General features: G+C 58.9%; 7 protein-coding genes across 7 annotated transcripts; 4 read left to right on the top strand and 3 right to left on the bottom strand.

The window, feature by feature from the left end:
• Positions 1–349: 349 nt before the first annotated feature.
• On the bottom strand, positions 350–2039 carry alt4 (FAD-linked oxidoreductase alt4; the record flags this gene model as incomplete). The annotated part of the gene is made up of 5 exons (XM_036635008.1): positions 350–614; positions 681–1078; positions 1131–1522; positions 1580–1847; positions 1905–2039. The coding sequence occupies 5 exons, from the start codon at positions 2037–2039 to the stop codon at positions 350–352; spliced, it is 1458 nt and encodes a 485-aa protein (XP_036499299.1).
• Positions 2040–2974: 935 nt separating this feature from the next.
• alt3-0 (Cytochrome P450 monooxygenase alt3) lies at positions 2975–4673 on the top strand (the record flags this gene model as incomplete). Its single annotated transcript, XM_036635007.1, has 4 exons — positions 2975–3070; positions 3124–3634; positions 3685–4450; positions 4499–4673. The coding sequence occupies 4 exons, from the start codon at positions 2975–2977 to the stop codon at positions 4671–4673; spliced, it is 1548 nt and encodes a 515-aa protein (XP_036499300.1).
• An 833-nt stretch (positions 4674–5506) lies between these two features.
• On the top strand, positions 5507–7141 carry alt2 (Cytochrome P450 monooxygenase alt2; the record flags this gene model as incomplete). The annotated part of the gene is made up of 1 exon (XM_036635006.1): positions 5507–7141. One exon carries the CDS (start codon positions 5507–5509, stop codon positions 7139–7141), a length of 1635 nt encoding a protein of 544 aa, XP_036499293.1.
• Positions 7142–7409: 268 nt separating this feature from the next.
• CGCS363_v003156 (uncharacterized protein) lies at positions 7410–9253 on the bottom strand (the record flags this gene model as incomplete). Its single annotated transcript, XM_036635005.1, has 2 exons — positions 7410–8673; positions 8736–9253. The coding sequence occupies 2 exons, from the start codon at positions 9251–9253 to the stop codon at positions 7410–7412; spliced, it is 1782 nt and encodes a 593-aa protein (XP_036499294.1).
• A 2666-nt stretch (positions 9254–11919) lies between these two features.
• On the bottom strand, positions 11920–12950 carry gaaC-2 (L-threo-3-deoxy-hexylosonate aldolase; the record flags this gene model as incomplete). Its single annotated transcript, XM_036635004.1, has 2 exons — positions 11920–12503; positions 12599–12950. The coding sequence occupies 2 exons, from the start codon at positions 12948–12950 to the stop codon at positions 11920–11922; spliced, it is 936 nt and encodes a 311-aa protein (XP_036499291.1).
• Positions 12951–13399: 449 nt separating this feature from the next.
• Positions 13400–14733, top strand: CGCS363_v003154 (Aspartate aminotransferase; the record flags this gene model as incomplete). Its single annotated transcript, XM_036635003.1, has 3 exons — positions 13400–13696; positions 13755–14562; positions 14618–14733. The coding sequence occupies 3 exons, from the start codon at positions 13400–13402 to the stop codon at positions 14731–14733; spliced, it is 1221 nt and encodes a 406-aa protein (XP_036499292.1).
• A 716-nt stretch (positions 14734–15449) lies between these two features.
• On the top strand, positions 15450–19646 carry CGCS363_v003153 (Uncharacterized protein; the record flags this gene model as incomplete). Its single annotated transcript, XM_036635002.1, has 7 exons — positions 15450–15518; positions 15569–15731; positions 15785–15876; positions 15927–16143; positions 16199–16670; positions 16724–17101; positions 17153–19646. The coding sequence occupies 7 exons, from the start codon at positions 15450–15452 to the stop codon at positions 19644–19646; spliced, it is 3885 nt and encodes a 1294-aa protein (XP_036499297.1).
• Positions 19647–19870: the final 224 nt, after the last annotated feature.

Genomic DNA, 19870 nt, shown 5'->3' with positions numbered 1-19870 from the left:
CCCGCTGCTGTGTTTGCTCGCGGGGGAGATCGGGACATGGCACCCCTGGTGGTGGAGAGGCAGCTTCCAGTCCGATTTCGCAATTCTCGAAAACACCGAGGCCGTCTGTGGATGTTGGGAATGGATTTGCTGTAGCATTTGACGTTGAATTGCGAGTGAGTTGGAGAGACTATGTTCAGAAAGTTAGACCCTCCAAACACTGCCAAATAGCGAAAGAATCAAAGGGAATTGTGTAGTCTTTGTGACGTTTGCAATTTACATAAGGCGAATAATATCTATGCCATGTGGTATTCAAAACTCTATTCAATTGCCAAAGAAACTCAATCTCTGAACTTCTGAACGGAATGCATTATTCCACCAATGGCTGGTACCAGCGAAACACATTATCGGGATCGTAAATCATCTTCAACGCTCGCAACTTCTCCAACCTCCAAGGCTCGTAACCGTACAACGCCTCTGCGGGATCCTTCATCGTAGAAGTCGTGTTGCCATAGTTGACATATTGCTGTAATCGGCCGTATCCAGAAGTGGCGATGAATTCCTTCTTCCACTTGTCGAGATGAGCTTCGAATGGTGCTCTGTTCTCCAGTTTGATCGGGGTAGCCATCAACATCCTATTCAGAGCACTGTCAGCTTTTTCTGTCTTTTTAAGGACGATCACCGGTACAGTTGCAACTCACAAGAAATGGTTCGACCCCCAGCGCCAGGGGAAAGCTGTCGCCTCATCCGGTAGCTCCCTGACCTTCTGGTGCGGCAGACACTCAAACATGGCTCCGAAGAAGCCCTTCCCAGCCCACTCCTCGTTCATAGACTTGACGCTCTCGAAGAAGGCCTTGGTAGTCTTGAGATCGAACTTCTCGACGCAGGCTGCGCCCATCATCTTGTTTGGGGCCAGAGACCACACTTCGGGCTTGCTGAGGACCTTGTTCTGTCCTTTGTATGTCGTCCAAGGGAGGTCTGCCCAATCGGTCGTGACCTTGCCGCTGTTCAGCACCGGATCGAGCTTCTCGAATCGGGCAACCCAGGGATCTGCCTCGGCTTCATTTCCGGACCAGACGAGGTTGACGAGAATGTGATGCTACGACAAAGGATTAGCAAAGATTCAAAAGTGGTGTCAGACGGATTCTCACTTTTCTGCCGCCATCAGACTGCCGAATCCACAAGATGAAGATGGCCAGCTCGGCTGGCATCTCCTCATGAACACTGTTCAGCGTCTCGAAGACATCGTCGCACTGGTCGACAGTGTACTCCAGATCCCAGGTGTAGTGAATACCCTTATTCGCCTGCGGGTAAACGCGGAACGTTGCCTCCAACGCAATACCAAAGTTGTGACCGGCGCCGCGGATGGCCCAGAACAAATCGGGATTTGTCTCTGCTGAGACCCTCACAACGCTGCCATCGGCGAGAACTAGCTTGCAAGACACCATATTGTCGTGCAAGAAACCGTACTTGCCCTGGAGCCGACCCAGTCCGGCCCCAAAAGCTACGCCAATGACTCCCGTTGTCGGGCAAGATCCCACGTCTTTGCGGCTTTAGCGATATTGAACAACCTTCAATCGAGACAAGCGAGACTACTCACTGACTTCCATCCCAACAGACTGGAGGAACTTGACGAAATCGTCCGTGATCACACCACCCCCGACCGTGACTTGTCGATTCTCGGCATCGAAGCTGAGCTTGTTCAACGATCGCATGTCGATCAGGATGCCGTTTTTGAGATGTCGCATCGTCGTCGTGACGGCATGGTGTCCGGAGCGCGGGGCAAAGGGAACGCCCTTGCTTTTCGCGTACTTGACGATCTCGATCACATCGTCGTCACAACCTGGTGAGATGGACGCCAGGTAGGTCTTGAATGCTCACGTTAGCCGTTCTTCTCGATCAAAAGACGGAGCTTTTCGTCTTACCGGCCGCTCATAGTCAGTGAACCGCAAGTTGGACTTGTTGAATCCGTCAGATTCAGGCCAGTGGAGGACCGCTTCAGCACTAAGCTTCGGCACCAGCTCTAGCTGGATACTCTCTCTGTCTGCCGCGGTGGTCATCTTTGACTTTGTCTTGGCGTTCACGAAGTGCCAGAGTGGTGATGAAGCTATCGAGAACCGCACTCCGCCCAACACCGCGCTGAAGGAGCTTCAGAGACCGACCTCAGCGACGTCACATGTCTCCTACCCTGAGCTCCCCACCGCGTTCCGCAACATGTTAGCTATCGTGAACAGCTACCCTGAGCTTGCAGACCCCACAGCCAAACGTCCCCTGTCTGGGGACAAGGGTCCCTTGAGGCGGAGTCCTCAACGCAGAATAACTCCCCAGAGGTATCAGCTTGAGCGCCCTCATGAAGATCTCAGACTGCACGTGTCATCTACAGCCAATGAGCTTCTTGGTCCTTCACGAACGGTGGCTCGGTACTTGAACAGCCAAGCACGGGGTTGGTGAGCTTGTTTTCCAAACAAGCATTGACTCGTGCACCGCGGGACGGGTCTCTTCAGGGATTGCCGGTAGAATAAGCTTTTCTCGTGCAGCTAAACACCCCATATTTGGATCAAATCGGCCGGCATTCAGGGGTATGGTGATGGCAGTCAGGGGCTCCCCGGTCACCGATCCGCGTATGCAACGCCGGGTTGGCGAACTTTTGGGAGGGACTCGTTATCGTGTTCCTTCTCGAACCCATCTATGCGGGGCGCCAGGAACGTGCCGTGATTTCGTCACGTCATTGGCAGATGGTCTTCGGATTTGATTATGATCCTTGCTGGGGGCCAGCTGTCTGTGCTCCACGTTGTCTTGAAGAATGCCATGGGGCGTGTCATTACGGGGAGAGCTCCGAAGAACTGCCAGCTTGGCCCACGCATTCCATGGGAGGAGATTGGGAACCGAGTTTCTGTAGCTATCTGGCTTTCTCAACTTGCCATTGAAGCTGAGCTCGTCGACACTGAGATCGAGAAGTCGTCACTCTTGGCCAACCCGGCGACTGTAAGCCATCATGGTGAAGATAGAGATTCCCGAGCAGCTTGCTGCTCATCTGAGCAGACTCCCAGCTTTGACGTTCACCAACATCTTCCTCAGCTTCTGGAGTCTTGTAAGTCATCCTCCTGCAAATACCATCACCAAATATCTGACTTCTCTTTCCAGATCTTCTGCTACGTCGCGTGCAGGTCCTTCTACTACCTCTACCTCAGCCCCCTCCGCCACTACCCTGGCCCCAAGCTCTGGGCCATCTCCCGCCTGCCATGGAACTACGTCAACATGAAGGGCCGCATCACCTGGAAGATCCGCGAGCTGCACGAGCAGTACGGCCCCGTGGTGCGCATCGCGCCCGACGAGCTGTCGTACACCTCCGGCGCGGCGTGGAAGAAGATCTACGGCCAGCGCAGCCCCGAGTTCCCCAAGGCGCTCGACGGCCGCGGCATCGCGCCCGCGAAGCTCAACGGCCACAAGACGCTCATGACGGAGACCCAGGAGCGGCACGCGAGGCTGCGCAGGGCGATCAACCCGGCCTTCTCGGAGAAGGCGCTGCGCGAGCAGGAGTACTACTTCCAGAACCACTCGGATAACATGGTGAGGCAGCTCATGAAGAGGTGCAAGGAGGGGCCGGTGGATATGTCGACCTGGTTCAACTTGCTTGCATTCGACATCGTCTCTGGTGAGTTGAAATCTCATGAACAGAGCCGATAGGATACTGATCCATGACAGACCTCGCCTTCGGCATTCCCGCAGGAGCCCTCGACAACGCCGACCAGCCCTGGATCCGCGCCATCATGGGCCGCGCGACCGCGTACGTCTGGATCCAGCTCGCCGTGCAGTACGGCTTCTTCGACTTCCTCACCTGGGTGACCCCGCGCCGCGTCACGGAAGCGCGCAAGAAGCATCTCGCCATGACGGAGGCCAAGGTGCGCCAGCGCATCGCGGCCAAGAACCCCGGCAAGGACTTCATGTCGTACATCCTGCATAACGACGACGACGGCGTCAAGCTGTCCAACTTTGAGCTCGTCATGCTCGCGGGCACCTTCATCGTCGCCGGCAGCGGCACCACCGCCGGCGGCATGTCTGGGCTGACGTACTTTCTGCTGCACAACCCGGACAAGCTGGCGAAGCTCAAGGATGAGGTTAGGGGCGCGTTTAAGACAAGGGAGGAGATTACGATGGTCTCGGCGCAGAACTGTAAGTACCTCCGCGCGTGTATCAACGAGGCGATGAGGTTGTATCCTCCCACGCCCGGCTCGCTCCCGCGCTGGGTGCCGGGTGAGGGGGAGGTGATCGAGGGGAAATGGGTTCCGGGCGGCTATGCGGTTGCGGTGAACCAGTTCGCCGCCGGGCATTCGAAGCACAACTTCCACCGTCCTGGTGACTTTGTGCCCGAGAGATGGCTTGAGCTGCCGCCCGGCTCCGAGTTTGCCAACGATGATAGGGCAGCTGTTCAACCGTTTTCTTACGGGCAGCGTATTTGCATTGGAAAGCCGTAAGTCTACATCACTCACAACTTAGACTATGAACTGACAGCATCCAGGATGGCGTATGCCGAGATGAGCCTCGCGTACGCCAAGATGATGTGGTACTTTGACCTCGAGGCCAACGATTTGTCGGAAGACTGGTGGACGCCGCAGGGAACGTACATTATGTGGGAGAAGCTGCCGCTGTGGGTTAAGCTGCGTCCTAGAGAGGGCATCGAGCAGGCTGCTTAGACGGATCTTGCGTGATGTAGACCAGCTTGATGGTATCTGATGCTTGATGAAGCCCACGTGCCAGAGTAAACATGAAATCATTCGATGAAGTGCCCCTAATCTCTTTGAGTTTTCTGCCTGTCCAACGACGGGAAGTCTATCTTTGCCTTGTTCCCGTTAACTCTGCAAAACGTGGCAAACCATCCGACGAACCATTCGCGGGCCTTCATGAACACCCTAGAAATTTTCTTGACAAACACGACCATGATGCCACAACGTGCCGGCATCGATCGACCTGCCGGTTGCCTTCAAATTGCTCTTGTCTCATTGGCCGCGCCCATCTCCTTCGACCTCCCGAGTCAGGGTCCTTGTCCAGGGGTTCAACATCCAGAGAACCCCTGACCCCTGACCCCTGATGCTTGTCAACTTCCCAGCAGCGTGGTCCTGCCGAGTCATGGAAGACACATCCAAGGATACCCATCCCCAGACCACGGGTCGTCAGCCCCCCGCGTCGGGATGGACCCGATGGAGACTGTCTTTTCATGATTCCCTTGCCCCTTTCGGACCTGCAAGCTCTTTAGCCAATGCCAAGCCTCGTCGAAAGCACGTTGCTCGGGGCTCACGAGGGGCAGTGACGTAGGTCCATTGACCAATAAACAACTCGACAGATGAGCCGTCGTGGGGTCATCCCGCCAGAGGCCGGAGCTCACCGAAGCTCGCGATGATGGCCAAACTCTGCATACACTCAGACTTTGATGGTGTTTTCACTCCCGATGCGAAGATGAGCTTCTTACAGTAACCTCACCACCAGAACACCATCGTCACGAGACATCCTCACCAACATCTCGCAAACCATGGCGCCGCCAAACCCCCTCGTCGACGCCGCCTTCACCCTGACCACCCGCTTCACCAACCTCTCCCCCTACCTCCTCCTCCCCATCATCCTCACCACGATCCTCATCCTCAACTCCGCCCTCCGCTCCCTCCTCCTCGCCCAGAAAGCCCGTCGCCTGTCCTGCAAACCACCGCCCCTCGAACCGACCACCCTCCCGCTCGGCATCGACACCGTCCTCGCCTCCCTCCGCGCGGACCGCGAGCAGCGCACGCCCGACCACGTCGCCGCCCGCTTCGCCGCCCTCGGCGTCCACACCTTCCGCATCGCCCTCCTCGGCACCACCAACCTCGTCACCGCCGACCCGCGCAATGTCCAGGCCCTGCTCGCCACCCAGTTCGCCGACTTCGGCATGGGCGCCGCCCGCAGCACGAACCTCAAGGCCGTCCTCGGCCGCAGCATCTTCGCCGCCGACGGGCCCGCCTGGCGCTCCGCGAGGGAGATGATGCGCCCGCTCTTCAGCCGCGACAACGTCTCCCGCCTGGACCTGCTCGAGGCGCATGTCCAGACGCTCTTCCGCTGCATCGAGCGCGGCGGCCTCTCCGAAAGATGGACAGCCCCCGTCAGCCTCGCCTCCCTCCTCCCCTCTCTCACCCTCGACTCCGCGACGGAGCTCTTCCTCGGCCAGAGCACCTGCACCCTCGCCGCCCGCCTGCGCCACGACCACGCCCACCCGGGGATGGCCTTCCACCACGCCTTCGAGCGCATGCTGGCCCTCCTCGGCGTGCGCATGCGCCTGCGCAGCTTCTACTGGGCCTACGGCACCGCCGAGCTGCGCTCCTGCGTGAAGACGCTGCACGCCTTCGTCGACGACGCCATCGCCGCCTCCGACGACGCCCAGAAACGGGGGGAATCCCTCGCGCGCTACGACTTCCTCACCGTCCTCCGCGAGCGCTGCGACGGCGACGATATGGAGGTCCGCGAGCAGGTCCTCGGCCTCCTCGCCGCGGGCCGCGATACCACGGCGAGTCTGATGAGTTGGGTGTGGTACTGCCTGCTCCGCTCCCCGCGCGTCTTCGCCAAGCTCCGCGCCGAGGTCCTCTCCACGTTTGGCACCTATTCGGAAGACCCAGCGGAGAGGGTGACCTTTGCAACCCTGAAACAGTGCACATATTTGCAACATGTCCTCTCGGAGACGCTGCGCCTGCACTCCGTCGTGCCCTTCAACTCGCGCCGCGCCCTCGTCGACACGACGCTCCCCTGCGGCGGCGGGGCGGACGGCACATCCCCCGTGTTCGTCGCGAAAGGCACGGAGGTCAACTTCAGCACGCACGTGCTGCACCGCCGGAAGGACCTGTGGGGCCCCGACGCGGACGAGTTCGTGCCGGAGCGGTGGGAGGCGAAGAGGGGCGCCGCGGGGGCTGCGTGGCATTTCGCGCCGTTTAATGGCGGGCCAAGGATCTGCATCGGGCAGCAGCTCGCGCTGACGGAGGCGGGGTATGTGGTTGTGAGGATGCTGCAGCGGTATGAGGGTGTGGAAGGCCTGGACGTGGATCTGGCGAGGGATTGGCATAATTTCACGGTGGTGTGTAGTCCGGGGAGTATGGTTGATAGGAATGAGGCGGTATTGTGTCGGTTGAAGGTTGCGAAGGAGTGAGGGTTTGGATCATAGTCAGTGTAAGTTGTAAGTGGATGGTGGTTCCATCCGTTCATGATGAGGATGTAGATGAAGATTAATGAAGGAGTTCCTGTACTCGCCTATCTCTATCAAGTATGCACCAGATGCTTCAAGCGAATGATCAAGTCTTCCAATGCCGGTGTAAGTCCTTCTCCCCGAGTCCAAGCGAGTGGTGTCACGAGGAGGATCAATGGGTATCATGAATGAAAGCCAGAATGTTCCGAGTCTAATCACCCGAAAAAATATCTCAGACGCTCTCCCTCGGAGTCACCGGCGACGCCCCCATCACGCTCGCACCATCATCATCTAGGTCTTTGCTATGCACGCTGCTGGCCGAGCTGCTCTTGTCCACGCTGATGCCCGCCCCATGAACCCCCGTCACCACATCCCTCCCCTCCCGCAGCTCCCAGCTCCCGTGCCTCTCGTGCGGGACGCCGCGCTTGGAGACAGACAGATCGGGATCGCTGGCCATCTTCTCCGCCGCCTTGAACCCGCCAAGGCTGGCTGCGGGTTGGTGGCCGTCTTTGTTGTCCTCCTTGTCCCTGCCCACCCGCCGGATCCGGAAGCCGGCCAAGACGAACGCCGCGACCACGAGGCCGAGAACGGCGAGCACGATCGCTCCGCCGATTATTCCTGCGACGTATGGCTTTCTCACGACCGCGCGGATTGCTGCGCCAATCGTGGGCGCCTCGGTGCTCCGCACGCTGCAGAAGGGCTGCGAGGACGCACACATGCTGCACCAGGTCGCCACGTCGACGCCGAACTTGAGCATCTCCTGCTTGAAGTAGCTAAACGTCACGCGCGGCTCGGCGGCGGGCGAGCCGAAGAGGGCGTACTCCTCGAAGGGGGTGCTCGGGTCGGCGTTCCTGCGGTACAGGAACCGCACGTAGAGGTTGCTGTCCTTGGGGTAGGAGTCGGGGCGGCCGGGCTCGTCGCCGATGAGCTCGAAGACCATGGCGGCGCCGGGCTCGGGGACGTTCCAGAAGGGGCTGGAGAGCGACGTGTTGCCCTGCTGGAGCTGGGCGAGGGAGAAGAAGGACAGGAACGGCTCTTGGGAGCTGAAGAGCAGCGTCAGCTTGCGCGAGTAGCCGCCAAAGTTGCCGTTGGCTTTGAGCGCGTCCACGACCTGCTTGGCGAACGACATGCCGGCCACCGCCCGGATCATGTCGCCCTTGGCCAGGCCGGAAGGCTTCTGGTCCGAGTAGAGGGCTATCTGCTGCTGTCTGCTGTAGACCTGGAGGAACTGGCTGTCCTTGACGTAGGCGTCCATCAGGGCGTCGTAGACAGCCTCTTCGTGCGAGTAGCGGTAGCGGATGTAGTCCCAGATGTTGTAGGCGTCCCAGAAGTTGGCGTTCGCGAGGGAGTAGACGCCGTCGTTGAGGGGCGGGGTGGTGAAGAAGGACTGGTACTTGGCTTTGGTAGAGTTGTAGAGCTTGAGCATGTCTGGGTCGCGCGTCATGTCGACCTGCGTTGAGACCTGCCACTGCGTGCACTCTGTGTTGCCTCGGAGGCTTTGGGTAGGGTTCAATGTTAGTCTGAAGGAGTGCGCTTCGGAGCACAGTCAGCCACTCACCCAATTGACCTCTGGTCCAAATACCCAGCAGTCTGGATGACAGGATACTGGTAGCCGCCTAGAGGGTACTCGGTATAATTGTCCGAGGTTGTCGAAAACGAGATGTTTGATCCGCCAGTGTCTACCGAGAATGTGTGACTGATGGGCGGGTAGAGCGCCTGCATGAATGCCTGCGCGCCGGCAACAACGTGCGCATCAGGGACCGAGAGGATATGGAGCTGGGCGTGGTCGACAACATTGGGGGCAATGTTTCGGATTGGGGCGCGGGAGGTGACCCGGCTCTCGGACGAGTTGGTGGGAGTGATGCCAGAGAGATAGCGAGTCCTGAATGCGTTTCCTTGCGCATACAGCTGCTGGGCTCCTCTAGGAGTCAAGACGTCGGAGAGCTGGCTGCGCAGAGGGGTGCGCTCGCCGTGCATCATGAGGGCGACCGAAGCCCATACTGTGGGATTGGAGGATTGAGCTGTTGCCGTCGCCAAGAGGGCCGCCGCGAAGACGATCACCGACGAGGTGTACATCGTGAAGCCAAGATTTGGATGATCGCGAAAGCCTGCGATCAAGACTACCGACTTGAACAGACGATTGAGAGCGCAACGGACATTTGTGACAACGAGGAGGCAAGCTCTGAGCGGACGGGGCTGGAGGGCAGCATGGTGTATAAATGAGGACTACCCAGAACAGCTTGTGCTGGCGCCCGAGGACCCGAGGAACAAAGAATGCTCAACTTGCATGCAGCTTTGCGGCGGCAGGCTAAGACGGTGAGGGAGATCTGGGCTGACATGTTCCTAGACGGGTCGCAAGCCTTCACCTTCACCTCCGCCAATGGTTCGCAGAGTACCATCGGGACGCTTATCCTGATGGACGAAGTAGTTGGTACAATGACGTGCTCGTTAGCCAGCACCATCGTCCGAGTCATGGTACCAGTTGATGTTGGTCGCGATATCGAGAGCCTGGTTCGCAAAGCTGCCGTCCTGACAGAGCTTGGCTGCTGGTTGGCGATGGGATGGAGGGGCACCATCCCGAATGGCGTGGGAGGTGCATCGACAGTCTAAAGTGTTTGCAGCTGGTGGGGTGGAGAACGTGGCAGATGATTGACAGTCCAGGGTGAAGTAAGCAGTCGAGGTAGCACGACAGCAGTCTACCTTAGCTGGGTGAGGGTGCAATGAGGTGCCTCTGATGATAAGGCGCAAGATGGAGGGTTGGTGATGAAGCGGAGGAGAGACCATTGGACGGGCCAAGTGGGCGGAAGAAAGAGACACCAGATGCAGATGCAGCCGATGCGGGGTTGGTGGACGGCTTCGTTATCACCAGCTTCAGCCAATGAAATGACCCGACTGACACTATGTCGCTCAATGGCGAACGCCGCAATCGGCTTCAGCTGCCGCAAGGAGCTCTGTCACGGCCGTTGTGCATGCGCCAGTGCCGATCAGGCGGGGGAGGCGCCATTGGATCAACGAGAGTACGTAGATTCTGTGAGACTGACTGTGTGACTTGAGCTGGATGAATACTGAAAAGCAGGATGCAATGAAGCCAGACTTGACAGGACAGCTTCATGTTCCCAAATCCAGCTAACAAGTAGGAACATGTCGGAGAAAAGATAAACAACTGGGAACAGCCAGCAACCTCACCCTAAGGAACCCAAGATGGCCGCTTCCCACGACTTCAGCGTTGAGTTAGCACCGTCAGCCACCCCTGGTCGGTCTTGTCCAATGGGCTTACACCAAACGGCTCACATGCCACCTCGACAGGGAGCGGATAAGGATGGTCTTGGTGTGCCAGCCCAGTACTACGCAGTAAGCTTAAGCAGCCTAGCGCACCCTAGCCGGGCGTCTTACGGTATTGGAGCAAGAGGACGCATCGAGATGAGATCTGCGGTGAGACATTTTGGCTTCAGAGGCTGGAGCTGGTTAGAATCGAGGCAAGATCGAGCAGGCACAAACTTGGTGTCGCCGGAGCCGGGAAGGCGGAGCTTTTGAAGCGACGTGACTTTATCACACCGATGTCGATACATCACATTGTCTCCCCGTGTTGTAGTAAGATGAAATAATATTCATTCAGATTATAAACCAAGCCTATTGGTCCTAATTTTCGTGATGCTTTTGGTCTTACAGCAAGCTGAAGGATGTGGCTGGCTGAGGACTTCAAAATTGCCTCTTAGCTGGCATGCAAGGGGCATTTGAGAGAGAATAAAAAGAGCAGAAATGGCCATGGCCCCTCAAATATCATCAAAGATATTCGGTACAGGTAGATGAATGCCATGGCTTCCCATATCTACACTATTCAGGTCAAAAACAAATGGCAGCGCTGTCGCTTCTCGCTCTCGGCCAGGCCCGCTCACTGAACCGCCTAAGGAGGGGGCTACTCAAGTGTACCAGTTGTCGCCGCCTATCGAGGCTCAGGCCGACGGCTCTAGCACGGCAAACTTCAAGATAGAAGGCACTTTCTTCGCTGTTCAAGGGAGCAGGGCCAGTGGAAACACCTCCAGCATCAGCACACAGGAATCCCGAAAAATACACCTGGGCCCGGGAGGGTCCGTTTTCGGGATCAAGATGGAGGATGGCGCCGTGGTCTGGGACGACACTTCCACGAAAGGTCAGACGACGGAGGTGAAGGACGGTTTTGAGTTCTGGACCGACAGCTCAATTCGCAATGATGCGAAAGGTGAGGAAGGTCCCTTGTGTGTCGACCATGTTGAGTCGCTGTGCCTTACTAACGTTACACAGATGACATCTTTATCGGGGTCGGTCTCGTTGATCCCCACGACTCGGAGCAGGTCGCACCATTTGACGTATTCCATCCCGAGTCGTCGAGCAAGTATATAATCTTGCCGCGGATGAAGATAGTCTTGACCGCGTCGCATCATGAGCACGGAGAACATGTGGACACCACAACTTCTACCTATGCCGGCGTTGATTTCAGCGATTGCCAGGTGCCCAAAGCCTATCTCACTTTCGACGCTGGAGGGCACTTGGTCGATGATCATGACAGAAGCAAACAAAACGGGGTCGGAATACTGCCCTACGGTTCTGAAATTGATGCCATCCACGTTGAAAAGATAGGGGGATGAACAGAAAGCAATGCAATTGGAATCGTACCATGGCCTTCAGTTTTATGTTTTGTTAGGGATTGTGTGCAATTTTTGCTAGGTGGTTGCAATTAAATCAATTTTACTGCTTAACTAAACTCACAGCGAAGTCTCCAACTCAACCAAACCCTTCAGCACCGCATCCTTCTCCCCCTCAAACTTTGCGCTCGCAACCATGCCGAGCGGCCGTCTACTCCTGCCACCACCATATCCGAAATACCTGTCCAAAGCCGCCTTCAACCCCGCGACGCCCAGCTGCACCAGCACCCAGTCCGCCTGGCTCAGCTTGGTCTGCAGCTCCTGCGCCTGCTTCAGCTCGCCCGCGTCGTACAGCTCCAGCAGGCGCAGGTGCACCTTGGGTACGAAGTTGGCGGCCGCCGCGATGACGCCGTTGGAGCCGGCGACCAGGCCGTGCAGGAAGAAGTCCGACTTGCCCGCGAACGCGGCGAACGGCTGCGGGATCTTGGCGTCGTGCGCGACGCGGTGCAGCTTGCCCAGGTTGCCGCACGTCAGCTTGCACCCGACGATCTTGTCGTTGGACGCCGCCAGGGATGCGATCAGGTCCGAGTCGAGGTCGATGCCGGACGTGACGGCGGGGAAGTTGTAGAGCAGGATCGGGATGGGGGAGGCCGTCGCGACGTCGTCGAAGAATTTCTGGATGACGGGCTTCTGCATCGCTCCGGCTGGATGCCGAGTCAGCAGACTGCAACGTTTATCATGCATGCGCGCATATCTGAGGCACACGCAACGGATCAGCTTCCGATGGATGCAAACTTACTCCAGTAGCTGGGCGACAGCACCAGGGCGTAATCGGCGCCGGACTCCTTGGCCTCGCTGCACAGCTGGATGGTCTCCCGGGTGCTCTGGGCGCCGCAGCCGGCGATGATGACGGCGTCGGGGCGGCCGTGCTGCTTGAGCACCGCCGCCGCGGTCGCGATGACCTGCTGCCTCTCCGAGTGGAGCAGATGCGGCGCCTCGCCGTTGGAGCCCTGGATCACGAGCCCGGCCACCCCCGACTTGGAGAGCCGCTCAATGTGCGTCTTGAGCGCGTCTACGTCGAGCGTCTCGTCCTCGTGGAAGAAGGCCACGACGGGGGCGTAGATGCCGCGGGGAGGACAACGGGGCGCCATTTTGTTTTGGGTTATGTGATTTCAGACGTGTGATTTTGGGTGTATTGAGTGAGCTACCACACAGCGATTCTTCCATCCCCCAAACACGACACGACACACACCAGGGACAGCTGCTCTTATTTCTCCCGCCGCCTGCTCCATCCATTGCTCCATCACTTGATAGCGCGGACTTCACTCCTGTTGCCCTCGGAGCATTTGATAATTATCTCGTGGCGCAGTCCATGAAAGTGGACAACGAACCCCGCGGGCCCCTCATCCGAAATGGCCCAGCGCCGGTGCCGGCCCTCACTGACCGGCTTTCGTCTCCGAATCGGCTGGGGTCCCGAAAATGGGAAGGCCTGCTATCACAACCGCCATCCCTCGATCGTGATTGACGTTCATTTGGGCCGTGCTTGTGCCTCTTGTTCCATCGTAACGACACTTCCATCGCAGTAAGAACTATAGTGACAATGGGCTCAATCAAGCAGACTTCGGCGTTCGAGAGATCGCAATTCATCCCGCCCGACGCCATCTTCGACGTGACCAGACGCTACCTCGCCGACACAGACCCCAACAAGGTGAACCTCGGCCAGGGCACATATCGCGACGAGAATGGCCAGCCCTGGATCTTGCCCTCAGTAAGAGCGGCTGAGGCAGCCCTCGGAGAGCCAGGACACGAGTACCTCCCCATCGCAGGATTCAAGCCGTTCCGCGACGAGGCCGTCAAGCTCGTCTTCGGCCCTACCAAGGCCTACGCAGAGAACAGGGTAAAATCACACAACCACTTACACCGTCTTCTCAGCTTGACTAACCACCATCAAACAGGTCGCATCATGCCAATCCCTCTCAGGCACCGGCGCCCTCCTCCTCGCCGGCCTCGCGCTCAAGAAGGCCGACACGGGCATCAAGACAATCTACATCACCGACCCGACCTGGTCCAACCACGACCTGCTCTTCGCTTCCATGGGCTTCGCCGTGAAATCGCTGCCCTACTACAAGGACCGCGCCTTCGACTTTGACGGCTACATCGCCACCCTCCGCGCCGCCGAGCCCGGCTCCGCCGTCATCCTGCACGCCTGCGCGCACAACCCGACCGGCTGCGACCCGTCCCAGGAGCAGTGGAAGCAGATCGCCGCCGTCATCATCGAGCGCGGCGTGTTCCCGGTGTTCGACTCGGCGTACCTCGGCTTCAACTCGGGCAGCGTCGACGAGGACGCCTGGGCGATCCGATACTTTGTCGACGAGCTCGGGCTCGAGGCGGCCGTGTGCATGTCCTTTGCGAAGTCGATGGGCCTGTACGGCGAGCGCATCGGCGCCGTGACCTTTGTCGCGAATTCCGCAGAGACTACCAGGACGGTGAACTCGATCCTGGAGAACGTGCAGCGCGCGACGGTGTCGAACCCGCCGGCCTTCGGCGCGCGCATCGCGGCCAAGGTGCTGGGGACCCCCGAGATCAGGGAGCAGTGGGCTAAAGATTTGATCACAATGTCGGGCCGCATCCGCGCGATGAGGAAGAAGGTGTATGATGAGCTGGTGCGGCTGCAGACGCCGGGCGACTGGTCGCATATTGTCAAGCAGAGCGGCATGTTTGGGTACACGGGCATCAGCAAGGCCCAGGTGCAGCATCTTGAAGGTGAGATTTCCATAGTTCATGAAGTGGTAAAGCAGTTTGCTGACAATTGGAACAGAAAAATATCACGTTTACATGGCCGATACATCACGAATCTCGATTGCTGGGCTGAACGAAAAGAATGTCGAGTACTTTGCAAAGGTGCTGGATGACACCGTTAGGAGCGTCGCATGAATTACATAGAATATCAATCTGAAGACTTTTCACTCAATTTTCATGAGAATCATCTCCATCATTCACCATGAAGTCAACACACCTCTCCCGAAATGACCATACGACCAATTGAGAAGCATCCAAAGTAATCCCTCCGGGCAAGGTTGATGCCGACAACCACACGCCGGACGCCGAGCGGAGCTCCACCTACCCAAAGCGCCCTCGGACACCCCTCCCGAAGCTGATAAGGCCCGCTACCCCGCCACCCACACCAACCGCCCTTCAGGGCCTCTCGGAGGGGTAGCGTTTCCCCATTTCCCCCATCACTCCAGAGTCTCTTATCGCGATTCAGATGAGGCGGGAGGAGCTCTCTCTTTCACACTCCGCCTCCACAACCCCTCCCCTCTGCTTGTGATGGGATTTGCGGAGCACGCCTTGCCCGGGGAGAAGTCCATGGTCGCCGAAGAGCCCACCGATGGAGCTCCGAGGGTAGTCTGGCTGCGAGCCTCGGAGGATTGCCTCTTTGGGCGCGCTGTAGATACCGCACTTCAGTTGAGGGGGGCTGGTATAATCATCGCGACGTCCTGCTTCGATTGAGATAATCTCATCTCGATATCGCCATTTCCATCTCTTCAAAGCCCGTTTCAGAGTCTGTCCTCTCAAGACATCGTCGACACCCTCGTTTACACTACAATCACGCACCACCACCTACCACAAACTCACAGATCAAGGGCAAGATGGGTTCTCTTCCAGGTCCAATTGAGGGTATCAGGATATCCATCGACCGCGGTGGCACCTTCACCGATGTAAGTCTCGTCTGCTCTTCGCAGCACCCAGCCAACGCTGATAATTCTAGTGTGTCGCCTCCGTCCCCGGTCAAGATGACATCCTCGTCAAGCTGCTTTCCGTCGATCCCGCCAACTACCCCGATGCCCCCGCTGAAGCCATCAGGAGAGTGCTGGAGAAGGCGACGGGCAAGGAGTATCCTAAAGGAAAGAAGATTTCGCTGAGAGGCGTTGGTAGGTTCGGCTTCGAAATATTCTGTCAGGGAGCGGTAACTGACGCGGTGCAGAATCTATCAAGATGGGCACGACGGTCGCAACAAATGCGCTCCTCGAGAGGAAAGGAGAGCGCACAGTTTTCGCAGTCACCAAGGGTCTCAGAGTGAGTACACCCACCCAAAACACTCGTCTTCAATGCTAACGTGTAAGTAGGATCTGCTTCACATTGGCAACCAATCAAGACCGAAACTCTTCGATCTCGCCATCCGCAAACCCGACGTCCTGTACTCCAAGGTCATTGAGATTCCAGAGCGAGTGACCCTCGAGGCTTGGTCAGAGAGCAACAAGCCCGAGACCATCGACATCGACTCAGACCCCGCCCTCGTCAAGGGCGTCACCGGCGAGGCCGTCCGCGTTCTCGAACCCCTAGGTTAGCAATGACATATCCCAACACTCCAAACCCTTGCCTGACGATTTCATCACAGACCTCGAGGCGTCAAGGAAATCCCTCCAGGAAGCCTACGACGAAGGCTATCGCTCCATCGCCGTCTGCCTCATGCATAGCTACACCTTCCGCGACCACGAGGCCGCGATAGCCCAGCTCGCCGCCGACATTGGCTTCACCCACATCTCCCCCAGCGCCGAGCTCTCCCCCGTCGTCAAGATCGTGCCGCGCGGCAACTCTTCCACGGCGGACGCCTACCTCACGCCCGAGATCAAGCGGTATATCGCTGGCTTCGAGGCTGGCTTCGAGGACCTGGGCACCAGTGGGTGCCGCTGCGAGTTCATGCAGAGCGACGGCGGTCTTGTCGAGTTCTCGGGCCTGTCTGGTTTGAGGGCGATCTTGTCGGGCCCTGCTGGTGGTGTCGTTGGATACGCGAGGACGTGCTACGATGAGCTTGACAAGACTCCCGTTATTGGGTTTGATATGGGCGGTACGAGTACCGACGTCTCGAGGTATGTCACCGACACATCTGTTGATAAAAAGCAAATTCTAATGGGAAATCTAGATATGCGGGCGAGCTTGAACAAGTATTCGAGACGACAACCGCAGGTGTCATGGTCCAGACGCCACAGCTGGACATCAACACCGTTGCAGCGGGCGGCGGCAGTATCCTGAGCTGGCAAAGTGGCATGTTCAAGGTCGGCCCTGAGAGCGCCTCAGCACACCCCGGTCCGGCTTGCTATCGCAAAGGCGGTCCCCTTACCGTCACGGACGCAAACCTCGTCCTCGGCCGTCTGCGTCCCGAGTTCTTCCCCAAGATCTTTGGTCCCAATGAAGACCTGCCCCTGGATGTTGATGCCAGCAGGCGTCTGTTCGAGGAGCTCACCGCCAGCATCAACAAAGATGAGAACACGAGCCTCAGTGTGGAGGAAGTTGCCGCAGGGTAAGCAATACTTCATTCCCCCTATTGCAAAGTTATATTAACATCCCCCAGCTTCCTTGACGTCGCCAACGAGTCTATGTGCCGCCCAATCCGCACCCTGACAGAGGCAAAGGGCTACGACGCCGGCCTCCACAACCTCGCCTCCTTCGGCGGCGCCGGCGGCCAGCACGCCTGCGACATCGCCAAAACCCTGGGCATCTCCCGCGTCCTCGTCCACAAGTACTCCTCCGTCCTCTCCGCCTACGGCATGGCCCTCGCCGACGTCGTCCACGAGGAGCGCTCCCCCTGCGCCCTGACCTACTCCGAGGCCAATCTCCCCGTCTTCGCCGCCGAGCTCGACAAGCTCGTCGCCAAGGCCTCCGACATGCTCCTCATGCAGCGCATCCCCGAGGCCCGCATCGACGCCGAGCGCTACCTCAACATGCGCTTCCACGGCAGCGACACCCCACTCATGATCCAGGAGACCGCCGCCGGCGGCTACCTCGAGGCCTTTAAGGCCGCCCACCAGAAGCAGTTCGGCTTCCTCCCCGTCGGTAGAGACGTCATCATCGACGACTACCGCGTCCGCGCCATCGGCCGCACAACCGTCAAGCTGCCCACCCCCTGGCCGGCCGAGCTCGCCGCGCAGAAGGCCGTCCCGGCGCCCGCGGCCAAGACCACGAAGAAGGTCTACTTCAAGGGGCTCGGATGGGCTGACACGCCGGTGTACGGCCTTGCCACGCTGGCGCCGCACTCGCGCGTCACCGGCCCCGCGCTCATCATGGACGACAAGCAGACCATCGTCGTCATCCCCGACGCCGCGGCGACGGTGCTCTCGGAGAACGTCGTCATCGACGTCAAGGTCGGGACCAAGGAGACCATGTCTGCGACGACGGTCGACCCGATCCAGCTGTCCATCTTCGGCCACCGCTTCATGGGCGTCGCCGAGCAGATGGGCCGCGCGCTGCAGAAGACGAGCGTCAGCACCAACATCAAGGAGCGGCTCGACTTCTCGTGCACCGTCTTCTCGCCCGAGGGCGGGCTGGTCGCCAACGCGCCGCACGTGCCCGCTATGATTGGCAGCATGGCCTTTGCCGTCAAGTGGCAGATTGACCACTGGGCGGGCAACCTAAAGCCGGGCGACGTCATCCTGTCGAACGCCCCCGTCTGCGGAGGCACCCATCTGCCCGACCTGACGGTCATCACCCCCATCTTCGACGCCGAGGGCAAGAAGATCATCTTCTGGACCGCCTCGAGAGGCCACCACGCCGACGTCGGCGGCATCCTCCCGGGTTCCATGCCGCCCAACTCCAAGGAGCTTTGGGAGGAGGGCGCCGTCATCAAGGCGTTCAAGGTCGTCGAGGGCGGCGTATTCAAGGAGAAGGAGCTCACCGACCTCCTCATGGCACCGGCCCACTCCCCAGGCTGCCAGGGAACCAGATGCCTCCGCGACAACATCTCCGACATCAAGGCCCAGGCCGCGGCAAACCACCGCGGAAGCCAGCTGATTCACTCCCTAATCGAGGACTACGGCATCGACGTCGTCCAGTTCTACATGGAAGAAATCCAGGGCGCCGCGGAGCGCGCCGTCCGCGACATGCTCAAGACGATCCACGCCCGCACCGACGGCACGCCCCTTTCCGCGATCGACTACATGGACGACGGCACGCCGATCCAGCTCAAGGTGACCATCGACCCGGCGACGGGCGGCGCCGTCTTCGACTTCGACGGCACCGGCCCCGAGGCGTACGGCAACTGGAACGCGCCCATCGCCATCTGCAACTCGGCCATCATCTTCGCGCTGCGCTGCATGGTCGACGCCGAGATCCCGCTCAACCAGGGCGCCATCCGGCCCATCGACGTGCAGGTCCCCGAGGCCTCGCTGCTGCGCCCGACCGAGCACGCCGCCGTGTGCGCCGGCAACGTGCTCACCTCCCAGCGCGTCGTCGACGTCATCTTCAAGGCCTTCGGCGCCGCCGCCGCCAGCCAGGGCTGCATGAACAACCTCACCTTCGGCACCGACGACCCAGAGACCGGGTTCGGGTACTACGAGACCATCTGCGGCGGCGCCGGCGGCGGCCCGACATGGGACGGCGTCAGCGGCGTGCACACCAACATGACCAACACGCGCATCACGGACCCGGAGTCGCTCGAGCGGCGGTACCCCGTCATCCTGCGCCGGTTCTGTCTTCGGGAGGGCAGCGGCGGTAAGGGTGCCCACCCGGGTGGTGACGGGATCATCAGGGATATCGAGTTCGGCATCCCCATCAAGGCGAGCATCCTCAGCGAGAGGCGGTCGTTTGCGCCGTACGGGCTGAGGGGCGGTGAGGACGGCCAGCGGGGACGTAATGTGTGGATCAAGAAGAGCGGAAGGGTCGTGAACCTGGGCGGTAAGAACACCGCCATGATGGAGGCGGGCGACCGCATCGTTGTCATGTCGCCTGGCGGTGGCGGCTGGGGCAGGCCCGAGGATCGGGTCCAGGGGGAGCAGAAGCAGGTGAATGGGTTTGTGGGCGTGGCGAACGGGACGGTTGATATGATTCAGAGCATGGGAGAGTCTGCCTAAAAGGGGCGGTATGCAGCGAGTAAATCACCATTTGTTTTTTGGAGTTGGTAAAGGGATAATTGGTCTATGGTAGCATATTTGAAATCTATGATATTATTTTACTTTTCGTCCAGTGGCTTACATTACGTATGAGGGAACCAATTAAGCCTCCATACTCGTCTCATCCGACTCCATGTATGACTATCGCTCTGTCTGGATGTCTTGAGCCGTTTGTGGTTCTTCTC

This window comes from Colletotrichum siamense (assembly GCF_013390195.1).
Source record: "Colletotrichum siamense strain Cg363 chromosome Unknown KSG_Cg363_contig02, whole genome shotgun sequence".
Lineage (NCBI taxonomy): Eukaryota > Fungi > Ascomycota > Sordariomycetes > Glomerellales > Glomerellaceae > Colletotrichum > Colletotrichum siamense.
The sequence above is the reverse complement of the archived record's forward strand: the minus strand, read 5'-3'. Positions and strand labels throughout refer to the sequence as shown.